The sequence below is a fragment of the Stenella coeruleoalba genome (genome assembly GCF_951394435.1).
Source record: "Stenella coeruleoalba genome assembly, chromosome: 8".
NCBI lineage: Eukaryota > Metazoa > Chordata > Mammalia > Artiodactyla > Delphinidae > Stenella > Stenella coeruleoalba.
The window spans coordinates 84,631,940-84,650,775 of record NC_137154.1 but is presented as its reverse complement, the minus strand read 5'-3'; the positions used below and the strand labels follow the sequence as shown (position 1 = coordinate 84,650,775).

Sequence of the window (18,836 nt, the reverse complement as noted above, 5' to 3'; positions counted from 1 at the left end):
GGTAAACATAATTGGAAACATTATAGCTACCTAGTGACACAAAAGATTCACTAGAAACCATGATTAAAATTTACTGTTAGGGGGGAAAATGTGCTTTTATGTTCTTAAGACATTTTGGAAGGTCAACTTTGAAAATGTGTGATTTGAAAAAGTGTGAAAATGAAAAAGAAACTTCCATTACAGGCTTGTAAAAGTCAAACTATCTTAAAGACATAATCAAAGTTAATGTCATAACATTTATGGTGATATGATCTAAAAATTATAAGGGATTATGTTTCTTCAAGCGGAGCCTTCAACAACTCAAAATATTATTAGACTGTAAAATCTTATGCAAAAAAATGACGTATATTCTCCTTTTAGTTTTAGATGATTTGGATGGAAAACTGGCTCAGGAACAGTCTCCAAGCTCATTGGATGCCAGAACACCTCTCAACTATGGATCAAGAACACAGTTCAGTCGTTTTTACTCCAGTGGGAATAAACACCGTAATATCACAGCAAGGCACAAAAATTGCTGTAATGAAACTTCTAATATGTCTATCTATGACATCCTAAGACCAGGAACCCCTAAGGAAGGTTTTAAAACCTTTTCTCCTAGAACAAGGACAATCTGTGATATGTACAAGACAAGGGAACCCAGAGTCTTAAAAGAAGATTATGTGCAAAAGAATATTTTTGGTAGTATTTCTCTGTATTTTGACAGCAGACAACAATCAGCCTCACCAGCTACAGGGTATTTCACAGCAAGAAGCTTACCTTTTTCAGCCACAACTCAGATCAAGACTGGGTTTATACCACCAAGCCACCAACAGAGCCCAAAGAGAACTCCTTTATCATCTATCATATGGAATAGATCAGATTCCTCTAGTGATAGGCAGAACCAGGAAGAGTTCCTGAGGGCACCATCACCAATGGAAATTGACCTTGCTGACCAGTATATGTATCCCAGGTGTTTTCAGGAGGATAGGAGATATGAATTTTACCATCCACAGAGTGTTCACCGAAGTGTTGGTTTAAATGCCCCCATGAATAATGCAATGAGTGCTGACCCATTTGAGAACTCAGAGAATATGCTGTTCTACCATGAAGATAACCCATTTACTGGGTCTTTCCTTAGCAATACCTTTGGATGGAGCAGGGAACAGAGATTTAGACCAAGTCCTTTTGGGGGCCAACAGGAAAAACATTCTTCCTGGTCTGACTTTCATCAAAGCAGGAAACCATTCACTTCTTCTGACAGAGACTTTGAAATGATCTCCATTGAAGCAAATAGTGCATTTTTAGCTGGTCATTGTCATAGTGTTCCTTCTCAACACTGGGGGTCATTTTCTCCTAGGTACAGGACAAATATTTCCAGAAACCAAGAGAAGCCACATCCCTCACAGTTTGATTCTCAGGCATCCACACTGGAGAGCATGGAGGTGTCACAAGTTAAAAGGAACCAGTCTACTTATTTTAGTGCACCGAATGTTTGCCCCATGCCTGGTTCAAGCTATCACATCAAATCTGATGGGTTAGAATGTCAACAGGACAGTTCTCCTGTGGAACTACATATAAACAAAGAACCTTACTCATTTGAAATTGCTCAAACTCTAGCATCCTCATTCAAAACTACCTTCCCACAGATTCCTGATGACAGAGGGAATCCTCAGAGTCCCAACTTTCAGAATCCCACAGTCACTTTGCAGAAAATTAAGCCTGCTTCTCTTCCAATCAGAAACTATACAGAAGTCACTGGGACCAACAGTGATTCAGTTGATTCTCCACCTCTGACTGAAAGCCAGCCCAATATCTTGGTCACGGAAGTGAATAGTGAGAAAGACTTGAATGGATCTGTTTTGGAAAAAGACAAACAACTAAACAAGATAGACCAGACAACCATGACAGGTGAAATACCCCAACTTGTTTCACAGACAGTAATTTCTAACCCTTTACCTGATTTTCAAAATTTCCTCTCTCAGGACTCAGCCAAGAGCAACAGATTTGTTTTTAATGCATCTACGACGATAAGTTCAAAAAGTTTGCCTGGAGAGATTTCCAGGAGAGATATCTCCAAAATTCATAAAGCCAATGAACTAAAAAAAGATAAGAGTTATACTGGGAACAGAAAACTTGGCTCAGCAACTTCCCTTCCTTTCATTCAAGAAAGCAAAACAACATCACCTTCTCTCAGCCCAAGTCAAGGTTTTCACCAGGAATTAACAGTAAGAAATAAAGATATTTCAAACATTATTAAAAATAACCACGGGAGTCCTGAACGTACTGATAATCAAAATGCACAGTCTTCAGAAAAGCCTGCTGTTTTAGATACCAAGGAAGAACAATGTACCACAACTTATTCTACCAACTGTAGCAAGTCACCTGCCAACCACAATGTGCCATGTGATTCTTTAGATCTGTCATCAGGTACACTACCAGATTCCTTACCATCAAATGATTCTTGCCTTGATGCTCTGGTGATTCCTTCTACTGCAGGGTTCTCCTGGAAATGTCCTTCAAGCAAAGATCTGTCTCTGGGAGAAAGAGAAAAAAAAGACAATGATTGCAAGAACCAAAATAGTCAATTTTCCCTAAGCTTCTCAGAAAACCAAAAGAGTAATGTTAATTGTATGCCTGTACATAATGAAGTGGTTGATGTTGTCAAATGCCATTCACATCCTCCTTTCAGGGATGGAAAGGGAAAAGGAAAAATAAGACGACGTATATCCTATACCGAAAAATTAAGCAAAACGGAAAGTAGATCAATACCCACAAGTGACAGCAGTAACCTCATTGAGGGAACTGAAAGCAATTCCAAGCCTCCTGAGCTTCACACAATTTATTGTACCTTACCAAGAAAATCAGCCAGTTTTCTCATCAATAACAGGAAGTCTGAAAGTAAGAAAATGCCTTCTTCGTTTAGGAATGAGCAACTTGCATTCCAAATCAAAAATGATGTGGAAGATCCAGTAGGGAAGTACACATCAAACAAATTCAGTCCCAGTTCTTGTGAGTCAGAGAGCAAATATTCCAGAGTAGTTTCAGACTCAGTCTCAATACCACCTGAAGCCACAGAGGAGATGACAAATATGACAAACATTGGATCTGCTTCTGTTAGAAAAGGACCACTTCAAGTCCTCATCAAGAGGGCTGTGTCATGTCCCTCAGGGGTGCCATATGCCTCAACTGGAAGAGATGAAAGAAAAGAAGGTTTAGTCTCAGATACAGATGCTTCTATTATAACACTAAAGCCTTGGGAGAGACTCATTAACCCTCTGGGAAGTGACTCATCTGTTCGGGAGTGTTCTTTAAGCAAAAGACACCACCAGAAGGAATACTTTCAGGAATGCACTGAAAAGAATGGTAGAATTTCTGCCTCCAGGACAGGTATATTTTCCCATCCAAATGAACACCCTTTACCTTTTTCTGCAGATTTGTCAGGCAAAGAAAGTGGGAAAACATTACATAAATTTAAGACTACTAGCATGTTTTCTGTTTCTGGTGATGAAGATAATGTGAAATGTCTTGAGGTGATTTCAATATACTATACTCTACCAAGGAAACACAGAAAAAAGTTCTGTAACCTTCTTCAAAAGTATACACAAAATATCGATTCACTTACAGAATCAACTAAAGTGGGGACTGAAATATCTCCTAATGCTTTAGAAAAAGACAAACTAAATTGTTCTACACACGAGCAGTCAGGAACACCTTCCTCGAAAGAGCTAAAGATGCAGGTCAGCTCTGCTCAGGAGAACAGCCATCTTTCTCACACTACTGAAAATATGACTGGTTTACAATTACCAAGTTTTAGGTCCTCAGAGCCTACATTACAGGAAATTGCTTCTATTGAAGCAGATGTTTCTCTTCATAAAGGAGAACCTAAATCTAGAGAGGTTTCCCCACACAACTTAGCTAAAACACCTTTATGTGATTCACAAAGCAAGAAAGAGAAAGGGGGAAAATTGCGAAGTGAAACCCTGTATACTTCACTAATGCTTCAGGGAAAAAAAGTTACAAGAGAGAAATCTGAAAATTGTCAGCAATCCATTAAATCAGGTAACAGTGATTTTTCTAACCTCCCAGCCCATTCAGAAGAGAATGTTGAAAATTCACAAATTATTAGAAGTTCTGGGGAGTGTACAAGTAGTGCTATAACCATTACAGCTACTGGAAGTCTTCAGAAAGATATAACAGGTATAGCTATAGATGATAGCTCCAATGGATTGCAGCCTGGGGAAGTAAGAGGGGGAATTAGAAAAGATTTCCCAAAAAACCCTGATAAACCACTTTCTGACTCAGAAAGCCAAGTCTTTGCTCTTACTCCAGCCTTGCATAAACTACAGCTTGATGAGAAGACTTGTTCAAGTGAACAAGATTTAGACAGTTTACAGTCTGAACCCAGAGAACTACCTCAAAGAAGTCAGGAGGTAAATATGACAGAGAGCAAGGCTAAAGATGAAATGCAGGAGTTGGCATGGAATCAACCTTCACTTCTTGAAGGAAGTAATAAAAGTAAAAAAAGCTTGGATGACCTAGAAAAAGGGGAAAACAGATCTTCAGTTAAACACAGATTGGCAGTTATGTCCAAAGCAAGCAGAAAATTTCCAGCTGAAGATTTATACCCCAGAAGACATGTAACTACTATCTTTCCTCAAAGTGGGAACAATTCTGGCTTTAGCACCTTATCCCCTGGCACACCAGAGTGCAACCCACACTCCCCTGTGCCTACGTTAAAGTCCACAGAATCCACAGATGAAAGCAGGTTAAGTAATGATGGAGTAAATGTGGAGAAATCCGAGGACCCTCTCCAGGTTACTGCAATAACCAACAGAGAAACTTCTACACACTTAAGCAATCAGAAGTCTAACAATATTTCACAGCCACATCAAAATGAGTTTAAAAAAATCTCAGAATCACAACTAAAGTATGAGAATTCTAAGGATGTAACAGTAGCTCAGATTTTGGAAGGAGAGTCAGAAGCCCTGGCCCAACCCTCATTGATCAGCCTCAGGGAAGCAGATTTCCCTGACCATCAGAGGGGGCTGAACCCTCCTTTTCAATTGGAGCCTGCAGAGAAATCTACAGTAAGCATGCCACTGGCCAGTTTTCAGCAACAACAAAGGAGTGCTTCATCTCTGGAGTGGGAACCTGAGCCACACCCCTATCATTCAAAGAGTTTAAAAAGCATCAATGTGCACGGTGCTCTACTACGAAAAAGTCATCCTCCAAAATTCAGAGAGCGTCATTTTTCTGAAAGTACTTCCATTGACAATGCCCTGAGTCAACTGACCCTTGGGAATGAATTCTCTAACAACAGTGGGTACAGTCGAAGATTCAAATCTTTTTCTGAACTACCCTCCTGTGATGAAAATGAAAGTTGGGCTTTGTACAACAGCGGGCCAAAAATGGGTCCTAGGTCTGCAACATCTATATCCAGACCTATTGACTATGGGATATTTGGGAAAGAACAACAACTGGCTTTCTTGGAGAATGTAAAGAGGTCACTCACACAAGGAAGATTATGGAAACCAAGTTTTCTTAAGAACCCTGGCTTCCTGAAAGATGATGTAGTTAACTCTCCTAACCCAACAGAGTCATCAAGTTCTAATTCTCCTAGTAATCAGATGCCAAAAGATGGCTTATCTCTAAGTGCACCACTTAATATCTATGAAGATGATCCAGTAGACTCAGATTGTGACACAGACACAACCACGGATGACGAATACTACCTGGATGAAAATGACAAAGAGTCAGAACTGTGAAGCTTTTTCTATAAAATGTATAACCTTTTCACCAAAAGTTTGTAATGTAGGGCTTCCCTGGTGGCGCAGTGGTTGAGAGTCCGCCTGCCGATGCAGGGGACAAGGGTTCGTGCCCCGGTCCGGGAAGATCCCACATGCCGCGGAGTGGCTGGGCCTGTGAGCCATGGCCGCTGAGCCTGCGCGTCCAGAGCCTGTGCTCCGCAACGGGAGAGGCCACAACAGTGAGAGGCGCACGAACTGCAAAAAAAAAAAAAAAAAAAAAAAAAAGTTTGTAATGTAAATAAAGTGCAAATATGTATGTCTACGGAAAGGACAGACATTAGAAAAAAAAAATATCTAGTCTGGGCAGTTCCTGCTCTGAAACAATCCAAATTCTCTTTTTTTCCCCCTCCACACCCTATATATAGACTTCCTGAATTCTAGAGCAATGAATTCTTGTTTAGAGGGATTCTCTGCTGTTTTCTTCCCCTGTATATATCCTTGGCCTTCTGCCACTCAGCCCAAACTTAATCTCTAATTCACTGTCCAGTTTTGGTTTTCTGCTCTATTTTCCCCCTAACTTTCTTATACCTTTCATGGTGATTTACAACTTTAATATCCCAGCACAACAGCAAAACTCTGTCTTGCCTCTTCCATACCTTATATTCATGGCATTTAATAAAATATAGGGTGATAACAATGGAGTAAGTATTATTATCCTGTCTGACTCATCAACATTTAGGAGGTTTAGAGTTTGGGTTTTTTGGGGGTTTTTTCTTTTGAGCAAAGATAAGGCCTTATCTATAAGGACATCCTGTTTTATCCATAGCGGAGCCAGGGAAACACATATTTGAAGTGCTTGAGATAGTAGATGAAGAGGTAAATCCCTAGTAAGCCAAAGAACATTAGTACTTCTAGGAATTCCTTTGAAATAGTTTCTAGGATGGTACAGAAGGTGGCTTTGCCACAGAATTTCTGCTTAGGAAGGGAACATAACTGAGGGGTAGAGATAAGCAGACATCCCTTCATGAGACTGACATCCTTACTGCAGCTCTCTCTGCAACTGTTCCTTTTTTCTTCCATTTCTCCAGAACCATCCATTTAAATTTTTTCTTTATTTGCAGGATAGAACACTTTTTTCCATGTGAGACATTTTAGTTGCAAATGGTAGCCTTGGTCAAGTCCCTAAAGTACTACCAAGTCAGATCTGACACCTTGGGGTTCACAGGCTTCTTTGCCAGATCATTTACCAGACCCTTGGAAATTAGAAGGCAGAACTTCTAAGGGCTCGTCACTATGATTCTTTTAATAATTTATCTAGACTAAATAACTTGTCACACCCACTGATAACTTGGCTTTCCTAACTCTTTATTTGCCATGCGGAATTTTTGGGGTTTTCTCTCCTCCTAATCAGCATAAAGACCAATAAACAGGTGGCAGTGAAGCTAATCTGCTAGAACTACAGAAATCATGCTATCCTGGATCTTAGTACTGTGAGGGTCAGCATGAATGGATTTCATCTTGTTTGGTTTATATTTGCTTCCTGGCCTCATTTTAGTTTCCATTTTTCTCACCTAGTTTGTTTCATCCATATAAATTAAGGATAATGATAGGTGTTGGGGAAGTATGCAGAAATTTGGAACTGATAGAAATGCAAGAAAGGACTATATTATTATTATCCTCCTAAACATTGCCTTGCCTAGAAGCAAAATGCCAGAGCTAGTTTGCATTGTTCCCATGAAACTCAAAACTAAGGAAACTGAGGTAATTACATGAAAGCTATTTCTTCAATCTATACATTGTCTTAAACTTCAAGCTCTGGCCAATCCTGACCTCAAAGAGACTGACAGTAGAATTCTAAATCAACTGTTCTAAATGTTTCCATTTAAATTTGTATGGTGAAGAATAAATAACAGTTTATTCTTTGTTTCATGTATGTTTGTAAATTCTACCTTCCTTTTTCTATTTATCTGATAATTTAAATAAAATTCATAAACCATGACCTATGTTTTCTATTTAATTTTAAAATATTCGAAGTTAATATTTTAATATTAAGATTCTTGGTTTTTTAAATGATCATTTACCAATCTATTTCAGTAAATATTCTGAGTCTACATGTATGTTACAAAAGTGAGATGAAGTTAGCTTATTTTTCACTGAATTTAGCCTATATCAACAATTAGGTAAATTAAAGTCAGGCTAAACAACTACTTTGGGACCCTGCTTCTCTGTACTAGAATCTACCATCTGAATTCAAAGGTCATTGATGGCCAATGCTCATTGCACTATTTGTAATATTTGCTTGTTGGTCTGGCTCAAAAGTCAAGCAAACAGAAAATTCATGAAAATAGCACCTTCTATAATTTTATACCTTTATAAAACACTTCATTAAAGAAGTATAGCAAATGTCTATGTATTTTAACATACAAACTGCTGCTTTTTAATATTCATTTTTGGTATAGCTATAATAATTTATAGTAGTCATTTTTATACTCATAACTCGTTTTCTAAAATATATAATCATCATTAAAGTAAATAGTCACATAAATGGAGTAAATAATGAAGAAATCAATATTAATAAGTACCTGGTAAATTATTAACTTGTTTAAATGATAGACTTCCATAGCCATAAATTTTACATGTAAAGTCCATTTAAAATAGGGCTTAGGGGCTTCCCTGGTGGCGCAGTGGTTAAGAGTCTGCCTGCCGATGCAGGGGAAGTGGGTTTGTGCCCCGGTCTGGGAGGATCCCACATGCCGCGGAGCGGCTGGGCCCGTGAGCCATGGCCGCTGAGTCTGCGCGTCCGGAGCCTGTGCTCCGCAACGGGAGAGGCCACAACGGTGAGAGGCCCGCGTAACGCAAAAATAAATAAATAAATAAAATTAAAAATAAAATAATAAAATAAAATAGGGCTTAATGAGATTATTTTAATTTTTAGAGACTTCCCTCTAAATAATTTACTCCCTTATATTGTAAATACATCGCTGTTAATAAAACTCCAACTGCTGCTAACAAGGTTTTGGCTGATGATAGGCTAATAAAATCTGCTTTGTGTAGGAGGTACATGTGTGCCTGTACTTGAGGTGGTGAAAGAAAGTCCACTTACGTTATGGTAAAGCTAGGTGTCAAACTGGAATATCCACATGTCCATAAAAGTAATATACTCCATTGAATACCAGAGGGTTAAAGAGGCCTTTTTGCTAAGAGTTTATTGTTAATAATAGTAATAATGCTTCAGAATAACCCATTTAAATGTACAGTGTAGATATGTAAATATTTTACTTTGAGTCTCTTTGTGACTGGCACTTCTGTGTTTCTGAAACATGTAATAAGCCTTAAGCACTTTTGTTTAAAATGTTGTCAAATAATCCTTTTATGTACTTGTTCTCAAACCTGTTCCCTAGATATGAAATGTGTTACAAGACAAGGTACAAATTTGAAACAATGCCTGTGTTGAAATAAATGATTTAAATAGATGCATTATTTGACTTGGTTTTTATTCCCATCCTCAAATGATTATTTTTAAGTGTGAAAGTTTCAGGAAGAATACAAAAAAGAAAACGGGGGGTGGAGTGTGGTGGACGAAAGTATTCAAATAAATCTTACTGGTGGCTATTGAATAAGATCAGCCATATGAGTGGTTTTAGAAAACAATGACTCCTTCTCTCTTCTCCTTCCATTTGTACCAAAAAGCAACCAACCATAAGTGGAGATCAATGTACTTGGCTGCAAAAGAGAGGAGGAATGAGGAGGGTCTGGCATTTCTCTCTGAGAGTTCTCACACTTATAAAGGAAGAGGAAGCCCCGTGGAGTTGGGCCATCTACTGCCCAGTAGCACTTATGAAAGATAAGCAGACCTTTCCAGTTGAAATGTAAGACATGCAATGTTAATTCCTGCTAAACAAATTAGTAGATTTGTACTAATCTTTTATCTTTTCTAGAAGAGGAACCCAAAGCCATCTCTCTACCAAGGACAGGAGAGTGTCATCATCTTGAATATGAGCAGTATTTTATTTACAATATTTTTACTGTCCTTTATTAAAATTTAAAATACATTAGATCAGCTAGGATTTTTAGTTGTAGACAATATAATCCTCTCTAGGTGGTTCAAATAGAAAAGGATTTATTAAAGCATATATACTTTGCTCAGAAACACATTGGTAGGGCTCAGGGGATAAACATTACGCTGAAATTCTAGGTCCAATTCCTAAAACCATGCCATAGATTATTGGATTGCCATGGGAGCTTCTGTCCTTGTTATGACCAGGAAGATGCAGAATCAGTATGCTGGCTGAATCATATTTATTTGCCCCAGAAACCACTCCAATAGAAATAAAAAGCACTAATATGCATAGAGTTACACATAATCATTTGTATTGCTACAATGTATTTTGTGGCAAAAACCAGAAACAAAGTGAATACCTAATAAGAAGTGACAATATATTATGAACACCCACATATGTAATATGATGAAACCATTAAAAAAATAAGGTATAACTATACAAGTTGACTTAGAAGAATTTGCGTGAGGTACTATTGACTGAGAAATACAAAATCTCATTTTTGTAAAGCATTAACCAAGAAACCTGCATATGCATGTGTATGTTATGGAGGGCTACATACTAGGCTATTAATGTTGGTTGTTTTGTGGCCAGACTGGGGGGGTGAGGTGGAGATGTATGTTCAAGAACAGCAGAAAAGAGAGAGAAGAGGTAGCCAAGACCCCTCCAAAAAAGAAACTATAAATATATACACACATGGGTATACATAGGTATCTATGTGTGTGTGTAATTATGATTGTATTTATGCACTTAGAATATTTTATCAGTGGGTATACAGATAAAAAGTGAGAGACAATTTTTTAAAAAGATTTACTATCCAGGAGAATATTTAATAAGTTATTTTCTTTTAGAAAATTAATATTTGTACTACAGTCTGTGAAAAATAGTGGGGTTTTTTTTTCAGTTGTATTGAGATATAATTGAGATACAGCACTGTATAAGTTTAAAGTGTACAGCATAATGACATGACTTACCTATATTGCCAAATGATTGTCACAATAAGTTTAATTAACATTCATCATCTCATACAGATACAAAAAGAACGGGGGTAGAAGAAGAAGAAAATTGTGTTTTTCCTTGTGTTGAGAACTTTTAGGAAACATTGTGTTTTAATAAAATAAATGCTAGCACTAATTTTCCCTCTGAGCCCATGCTTTCTATCCCATCCATCCTTTCCAGATTATGCTGTCATTGCAGTCTAGAGTAAACTCAGAAGTACTTCTAGAAATGCTTTGGAGGTATGCAGTGGTTGTTGATATGATTGTCTTCTCAGTAGACACTTCTTTCTTTTCTTTGGCAATTCCATTCTCCAACTGACACCCCATCACCACCACCACCACCACCACCACCACATCTTCACTGTGGAAGAATCAATGTTCTTACAAGACCCTAAGAGTCTGAGCACAATTGATTGGTTCAGGAATGAGTGCCTGATTCAGACTGGACCAATAAGTAGTGTGTTTTAGGAGGAAATACACCTGTATTCTGATTCTAAATGCAAGTTAATATTTAAACCAGTTGTCTCATAATCTAAAATCCACCCTTGGAACTGTAATGTATGGAAAGGCAGCCACTGAGTTTATATCCCCAGCACCTTGCAGAATGCATGACAAAAAGTGGGTGCTGAATAAATATTACTGAAATAATCAAAAATAAATTTTTATGAATTTTTATGAGATCTAAGCTTGTCTAAGCCCAAGTAAGGTTTTTATTAATAACATTGAAAATTAGACAATTCTCTAATGTTAAAAGATGAATTTATTATAATGACACAGGGATATCCCAGAAACCAAGGGCAAAGATGCTGCTTATGAACTGTACCAAGCCTCTATAGTGCACTGTATAGAAAACCCAGAGAGTTTTCTATATTTCTCCTCCATTTTCAGTTTAAAAGGCAAAAAACATGACGTTTATGTTGCCTCTGTTTAAGAGAATAGTTACAAATTGAAATCTCTTAACCCTGATTTTAAACTCCCAAGGAAAAGATTCCGACTGGTTCAGTATGAGGCAGGTCCTAAACTATGGACCAATCAACTATGGCCATGGGTTAAGGTCATGTTTCGCAAAGCCTCACTGTTAACTCTGGATTGTGTAGTATATTAAAAAAAAAAAAAAAAAAAAAAGAGGAACAGTTTCTAGAAAAGGTAGAAAATGATGAACTGAGTGAATAATCAATAGCTGTGAATTTTACATAGCTTTAATGTGAAGACTCCAGGGGCCAGTGCAATTCATAAAAGCATACATATTGAATGTTGACCTTCCAGAGTCACACACAGACTGTAATTCTAGGTGTCTGAGATTGGAACTCAATATATAGATGAATGTGAAAGGGAACAGAAAACTTCTTGAAGTGTGTCATTTATTTCAACTTTTGTGCATGACTTTTCTCCTGCCTGGAATGCCCTTCTCCCCCTCTTCCTGCAGCAAATTTTTATTTGACCTTCATGAGTCAGCATAGATGTCATCTCTTTCAGAAAGCATCTCAGTTCTCCCAAGTTTGGGTTAACTGGGCCTCATCTGATGTACTTATGTTGGTAGAGGCAATCTGCCATGGGCCCTGGACATATCTGAACATTTTTGCTGGGAATGCCAAGAATGTAAGTTCTTGACTATTCTTTACCCATAGTGTAAAGGTACAGGGTGTGTTTGCAGCAAGCATCCTAGAGGGATGAGAAAACATCTCCCCACTGACAAAGAACAGACTTAATTCCCCTTACTCTAAAAATGGTAAGCCCCTGAATTTAGAGTGTATCTCTTGTAATGCAACTCACTTCAGGCATCCAGGACAGGTCTTTTGCATTGTCCCCACAGGACTTTTGTTGGGGGGGAGGTGGGTGGAGAGAGTGTATTCGTTTGCTAGGGCCACCATAACAAAATTCCACAGACTGATTGGCTTAAATGGCAAGATTTATTTTCTCACAGTTCTGGAGGTTAGAAGTCCAAGATCAAATTTGATTTCTCCTGACTCCTCTCTCCTTGGATTGCAGATGGCTACCTTCTCACTGCATCCTCACATGGTCTGTCTCCTGTAACCAAGAACTCCTGGTGTCTCTCTGTGTGCCCAAATTTCCTCTTCTTACTAGGACACCAGTTAGATTGGATTAGGGCCCACCCTAATGACTTGCTTTTGACTTAATCATCTCTTTAAAGGTACTGTCTCCAAATACAGTGATGTTCTGAGGTACTAGTGTTAACACCTCTACATATGAATTATTGAGGAACTCATTTCAGCATATAACAAGAGACATGGGGATCCAACACAAACCAAAACAAGCTCTGGTTACTGCTTTTACAATGAATAATATTGTTCTTTGTCTCTGACCCAGGAGTCTTGTGTCTTTTGACAGCATCCATGAAACAGTAACAGACTAACTTATTAGCTTGTAAATAGGGTAAAATCTCAGACACTATACAGTTCTTGACACCCATGTTTTAGCACCTATAACACTATTTACATTTCCTCTTTGTCTTTCTTCTCCACTAAACCACAGGAGCTGTGAAGTCAAAGTATAATGTGTAAAACATAGTAGGCATGGAATAAATGTTTGTTGAGTGAATGATATTTGATTTATTATAAAGAATCTAGTCAAGGCATTGGTTGATTTGAAGAGATATACCTTTTAAGATATGGATTAGGATGAGAAAGAAAACAGGTTGCTATAGACTCAGTACAGCTAAACAAGTGTTCAGATACAATTATATGGCTTCCTTGATCTGTTCTCAAAAATAGTGTCACCACATGTTATCTAATTTATTAGGCCATATTTTTTTAACATCTTTATTGGAGGATAATTGCTTTACAATGGTGTTTCTGCTTTATAAAAAAGTGAATCAGGTATACATATACATATATCCCCATATCTCCTCCCTCTTGCACCTCCCTCCCACCCTCCTTATCCCAGCTCTGTAGGTGGTCACAAAGCACCAAGATGATCTACCTGTGCTATGCGGCTGCTTCCCACTAGCTATCTATTTTACATTTGGTAACGTATATATGCCCATTCCACTCTCTCACTTCGTCCCAGCTTACCCTTCCCCCCTCCATGTCCTCAAGTCCATTCTCTACGTCTGCGTCTTTATTCCTGTCCTGCCGCCAGTTCTTCAGAACCATTTTTTTTTTTTAGATTCCATATATATGTGTTAGCATACGGTATTTGTTTTTCTCTTTCTGACTTACTTCACTCTGTATGACAGACTCTAGGTCCATCCACCTCACTACAAATAACTCAATTTCGTTTCTATTTATGGCTGAGTAATATTCCATTGTATATATGTGCCACATCTTCTTTATCCATTCATCTGTTGATGGACACTTAGGTGGCTTCCATACCTGGCTATTGTAAATAGAACTGCAATGAATATTGTGGTACATGGCTCTTTTTGAATTATTATTTTTTCAGGGTATATGCCCAGCGGTGGGATTGCTGGGTCATATGGTACTTCTATTTTTCGTTTTTTAAGGAACCTCTATACTGTTCTCCGTAGTGGTTGTTTCAACTTACATTCCCACCAACAGTGCAAGAGGGTTCCCTTTTCTCCACACCCTCTCTAGCATTTATTTTTTGTAGATTTTTTGATGATGGCCATTCTGACTGGTGTGAGGTGATACCTCATTGTGGTTTTGATTTGCATTTCTCTAATGATTTGTGATATTGAGCATCCTTTCATGTGTTTGTTGCCAATCTGTATATCTTCTTTGGAGAAATATCTATTTAGGTCTTCTTCCCATTTTTGGATTGGGTTGCTTGTTTTTTTGATATCGAGCTGCATGAGCTGCTTGTAAATTTTGGAGATTAATCCTTTGTCAGTTGCTTCATTTGCACATATTTTCTCCCATTCTGAGGGTTGTCTTTTCATTTGTTTATGGTTTCCTTTGGTGTGCAAAAGCTTTTAAGTTTCATTAGGTCCCATTTGTTTATTTTTGGTTTTATTTCCATTACTCTAGGAGGTGGGTCAAAAAAGATCTTGCTGTGATTTATGTCAAAGAGTGTTCTTCCTATGTTTTCCTCTAAGCGTTTTATAGTGGCCGGTCTTACATTTAGGTGTCTAATCCATTTTGAGTTTATTTTTGTGTATAGTGTTAGGGAGTGTTCTAATTTCATCATTTTACATGTAGCTGTCTAGTTTTCCCAGCACCACTTATTGAAGAGGCTGTCTTTTCTCCATTGTATATTCTTCCCTCCTTTACCAAAACTAAGGTGACATATGTGCATGGGTTTATCTCTGGGTTTTCTATCCTGTTCCATTGATCTATATTTCTGTTTTTGTGCCAGTAGCATACTGTCTTGATTACTGTAGCTTTGTAGTACAGGCTGAAGTCAGAAGCCTGATTCCTCCAACTCCATTTTTCTTTCTCAATATTGCTTTGGCTACTCAGGGTCTTTTGTGTTTCCACACAAATTGTGAAATGTTTTGTTCTAGTTCTGTGAAAAATGCCATTGGTAGTTTGATAGGGATTGCATTGAATCTGTAGATTGCTTTGGGTAGTATAGTCATTTTCATAATGTTGATTCTTCCAATCCAAGAACATGGTATATCTCTCCATCTGTATCATCTTTAATTTCTTTCATCAGTGTCTTATAGTTTTCTGCATACAGGTCTTTTGTCTCCTTAGGTAGGTTTATTGCTGGGTATTTTATTCTTTTTGTTGCAATGGTAAATGGGAGTGTTTCCTTAATTTCTCTTTCAGATTTTTCATAATTAGTATATAGGAATGTAAGAGATTTCTGTGCATTAATTTTGTATCCTGCAACTTTACCAAATTCATTGATTAGCCGCAGTAGTTTTCTGGGAGCATCTTTAGGATTCTCTTTGTATAGTATCATGTCATCTGCAAACAGTGACATCTTTACCTCTTTTCTGATTTGGATTCCTTATATTTCTTCTTCTTCTCTGATTGCTGTGGCTAAAACTTCCAAAACTATGTTGAATAATAGTGGTGAGAGTGGACAACCTTGTCTTTTTCCTGATCTTAGAGGAAACGGTTTCAGTTTTTCACCATTGAGAACAATGTTGGCTGTAGGTTTGTCATATATGGCCTTTATTATGTTGAGGTAGGTTCCCTCTATGCCTACTTTCTGGAGGATTTTTATCATAAATCGGTGCTGCATTTAGTCAAAAGCTTTTTCTGCATCTATTGAGATGATCATATGGTTTTTCTCCTTCAATTTGTTAATATGGCGTATCACATTGATTGATTTGCATATATTGAAGAATCCTTGCATTCCTGGGATAAATCCCACTCGATCGTGTTGTATGATCCTTTTAATGTACTGTTGGATTCTGTTTGCTAATATTTTGTTGAGGATTTTTGCATCTATGTTCATCAGTGATATTGGCCTGTAGTTTTCTTTACTTGTGACATTTTTGTCTGGTTTTGGTATCAGGGTGATGGTGGTCTTGTAGAATGAGTTTGGGAGTGTTCCTCCCTCTGCTGTATTTTGGAAGAGTGTGAGAAGGATAGGTGTTAGCTCTTCTCTAAATATTTGACAGAATTCCCCTGTGAAGCCATCTGGTCCTGGGTTTTTGTTGGAAGATTTTTAATCACAGTCTCAATTTCAGTGCTTGTGATTGGTCTGTTTATATTTTCTATTTCTTCCTGCTTCAGTCTCAGAATGTTGTGCTTTTCTAAGAATTTGTCCATTTCTTCCAGGTTGTCTATTTTATTGGCATATAGTTGCTTGTAGTAATCTCTCATGATACTTTGTATTTCTACAGTGTCAGCTGTTACTTCTCCTTTTTCATTTCTAATTCTATTGATTTGAGTCTCCTCCCTTTTTTTCTTGATGAGTCTGGCTAACGGTTTATCAATTTTTTTTTTATCCTCTCAAAGAAACAGCTTTTAGTTTTATTGAAATTTGCTATTGTTTCCTTCATTTCTTTTTCATTCATTTCTGCTCTGATCTTTATGATTTCTTTCCTTCTGCTAACTTTGGGGTTTTTTGTTCTTCTTTCTCTAATTGCTTTGGGTGTAAGGTTAGGTTGTTTATTTGAGATGTCTCTTGTTTCTTAAGGTAGGATTGTATTGCTATAAACTTCCTTCATAGAACTGCTTTTGCTGCAACCCATAGGTTTTGGTCATCGTGTTTTCATTGTCATTTGTTTCTAGGTATTTTCTGATTTCCTCTTTGATTTCTTCAGTGATCTCTTGACTATTTAGTACTGTATTGTTTAGCCTCCATGTGTTTGTATTTTTTACAGATTTTTTCCTGTAATTGATATCTAGTCTCATAGCGTTGTGGTCAGAAAAGATACTTGATACGATTTCAATTTTCTCTAATTTACCAAGGCTTGATTTGTGACCCAAGATATGATCTATCCTGGAGAATGTTCCATGAGCACTTGAGAAGAAACTGTATTCTGTTGTTTTTGGATGGAATGTTATTAGGCCATATTCTACTATCATCCAGTACCAGCTAAACCTCAGATTATTTCTCTGAATAAAAAATTTAATATTTATTTTGAAAGAATGCAAACACAATGTGTTCCAAACAACCTTTTAAGCGATAGCTAGAGCAGAGCAAATTTTTCAATTTAAAGTATGCAGACACTCCCAGAAAATAAAATTTAGCAGTGAAAGTAATGCCAAGTAATGCTACACTTTAGCCCTGCAATTTATCAGTGCTTTACTATTGGTTTCTGAAAATTTTTTCCAAAGTACAAAGAACACTATCTACAAACTCTGCTCAGCATTATTAAAATAGGTCAAGAGAAGTGGGGAAAATATGGTAAAGATTTTGCCCTGGTAAACCTTGGTCATAGCGGGAATGCTGAGCAGCCCAAGGGCCTGATTTTGGTGACTCTGGATTAAGAAACTATCAGGAGGATGCAGTCTCTGTTCCAGAGACTTCCCTGGTGGCGCAGTGGTTAAGAACCCACTGCCGGGCTTCCCTGGTGGCGCAGTGGTTGGGAGTCCGCCTGCCGATGCAGGGGACACGGGTTCGTGCCCCAGTCCGGGAAGATCCCACATGCCGCAGAGCGGCTGGGCCCGTGAGCCATGGCCGCTGAGCCTGCACGTCCAGAGCCTGTGCTCCGCAACGGGAGAGGCCACAACAGTGAGAGGCCCGCGTACCAGAAAAAAAAAAAAAAACGAATCCACTGCCAATGTAGGGGACAAGGGTTCGATCCCTGGTCTGGGAAGATCCCACATGCCATGGAGCAGCTAAGCCTGTGCACCACAACTACTGAGCCTGGGCTCTAGAGCCCGGCAGCAACAACTACTGAGCCTGTGTGCTGCAACTACTGAAGCCTGTGTGCCTGGAGCCCATGCTCCACAACAAGAGAAGTCACTACAATGAGAAGCCCGCACACTGCAACGAAGAGTAGCCCCCGCTCGCCACAACTAGAGAAAGCCTGCGTGCAGCAATGAAGACCCAACGCAGCCATAAATAAATTTTTAAAAAAGAAAGAAATCCTGTGTCCATACTGGTACGTGAATTTTCCCTGGCTCACCCAGCCTGTGAAGAACTTTTATTTCCTTTGAATAGATTAAAACCATAAACAGATAAAAGAAGGAAAAATAATTAACTAATATAGATAAGATGGTCCGAAAAGAGAGGCAGACAGTGGCTTCCCGCTAATAGGGCCCTTGCCAGTCTCTTCCCAGATCCAACTTTCAGCATCTGAGGAGTAATCAAGACCAATCATTCCTCATCAATTACAGGGGACAGCAGCTTCTGACTTTGAGGTGACGCTCACCCACCAGCCTCAACCGTGACTTCTGCTACTCCAGTGCCCAGCTCCTGGCTCCTGGCTTGAGGCTTGGCCCAAACTCAGTGGATGCTCAGCAAACACTTGTTGAAAGAAGGGAAGTTAGGGTTAGGGGATTAGGGAGAATGGAGAGAGTCACAGTCCAGTGAGGGAGACTGCTGAGCAGAAAACAAACAGGAGATAGGTAATAAAATTTGGTGCTAATGTGAACAAAAGGGCTGGGAGATTTGGCCTTGTAGGGGATCAGGGGAGTGATATTTGCTCAGCGTCTCGTAAACCCAGTGAAATTCCTTGTTTGAAGGCATTTCCCTAAACTCTTCAAAGCTGTTCGCCGCTGGGCCTT

At 38.5% G+C, this 18,836-nt stretch overlaps 1 protein-coding gene across 1 annotated transcript in view; it reads left to right on the top strand.

Moving 5' to 3' along the window:
- EXPH5 (exophilin 5) overlaps window positions 1–7,690 on the top strand; it is a 75,319-nt gene extending 67,629 nt beyond the window's left edge. Inside the window, exon 6 of the mRNA XM_079930728.1 lies at window positions 361–7,690. Coding sequence (XP_079786854.1) covers window positions 361–5,744 — 5,384 coding nt within the window. The 3' untranslated portion in view covers window positions 5,745–7,690. The remainder of the gene's footprint in view (window positions 1–360) is intronic.
- Window positions 7,691–18,836: the final 11,146 nt, after the last annotated feature.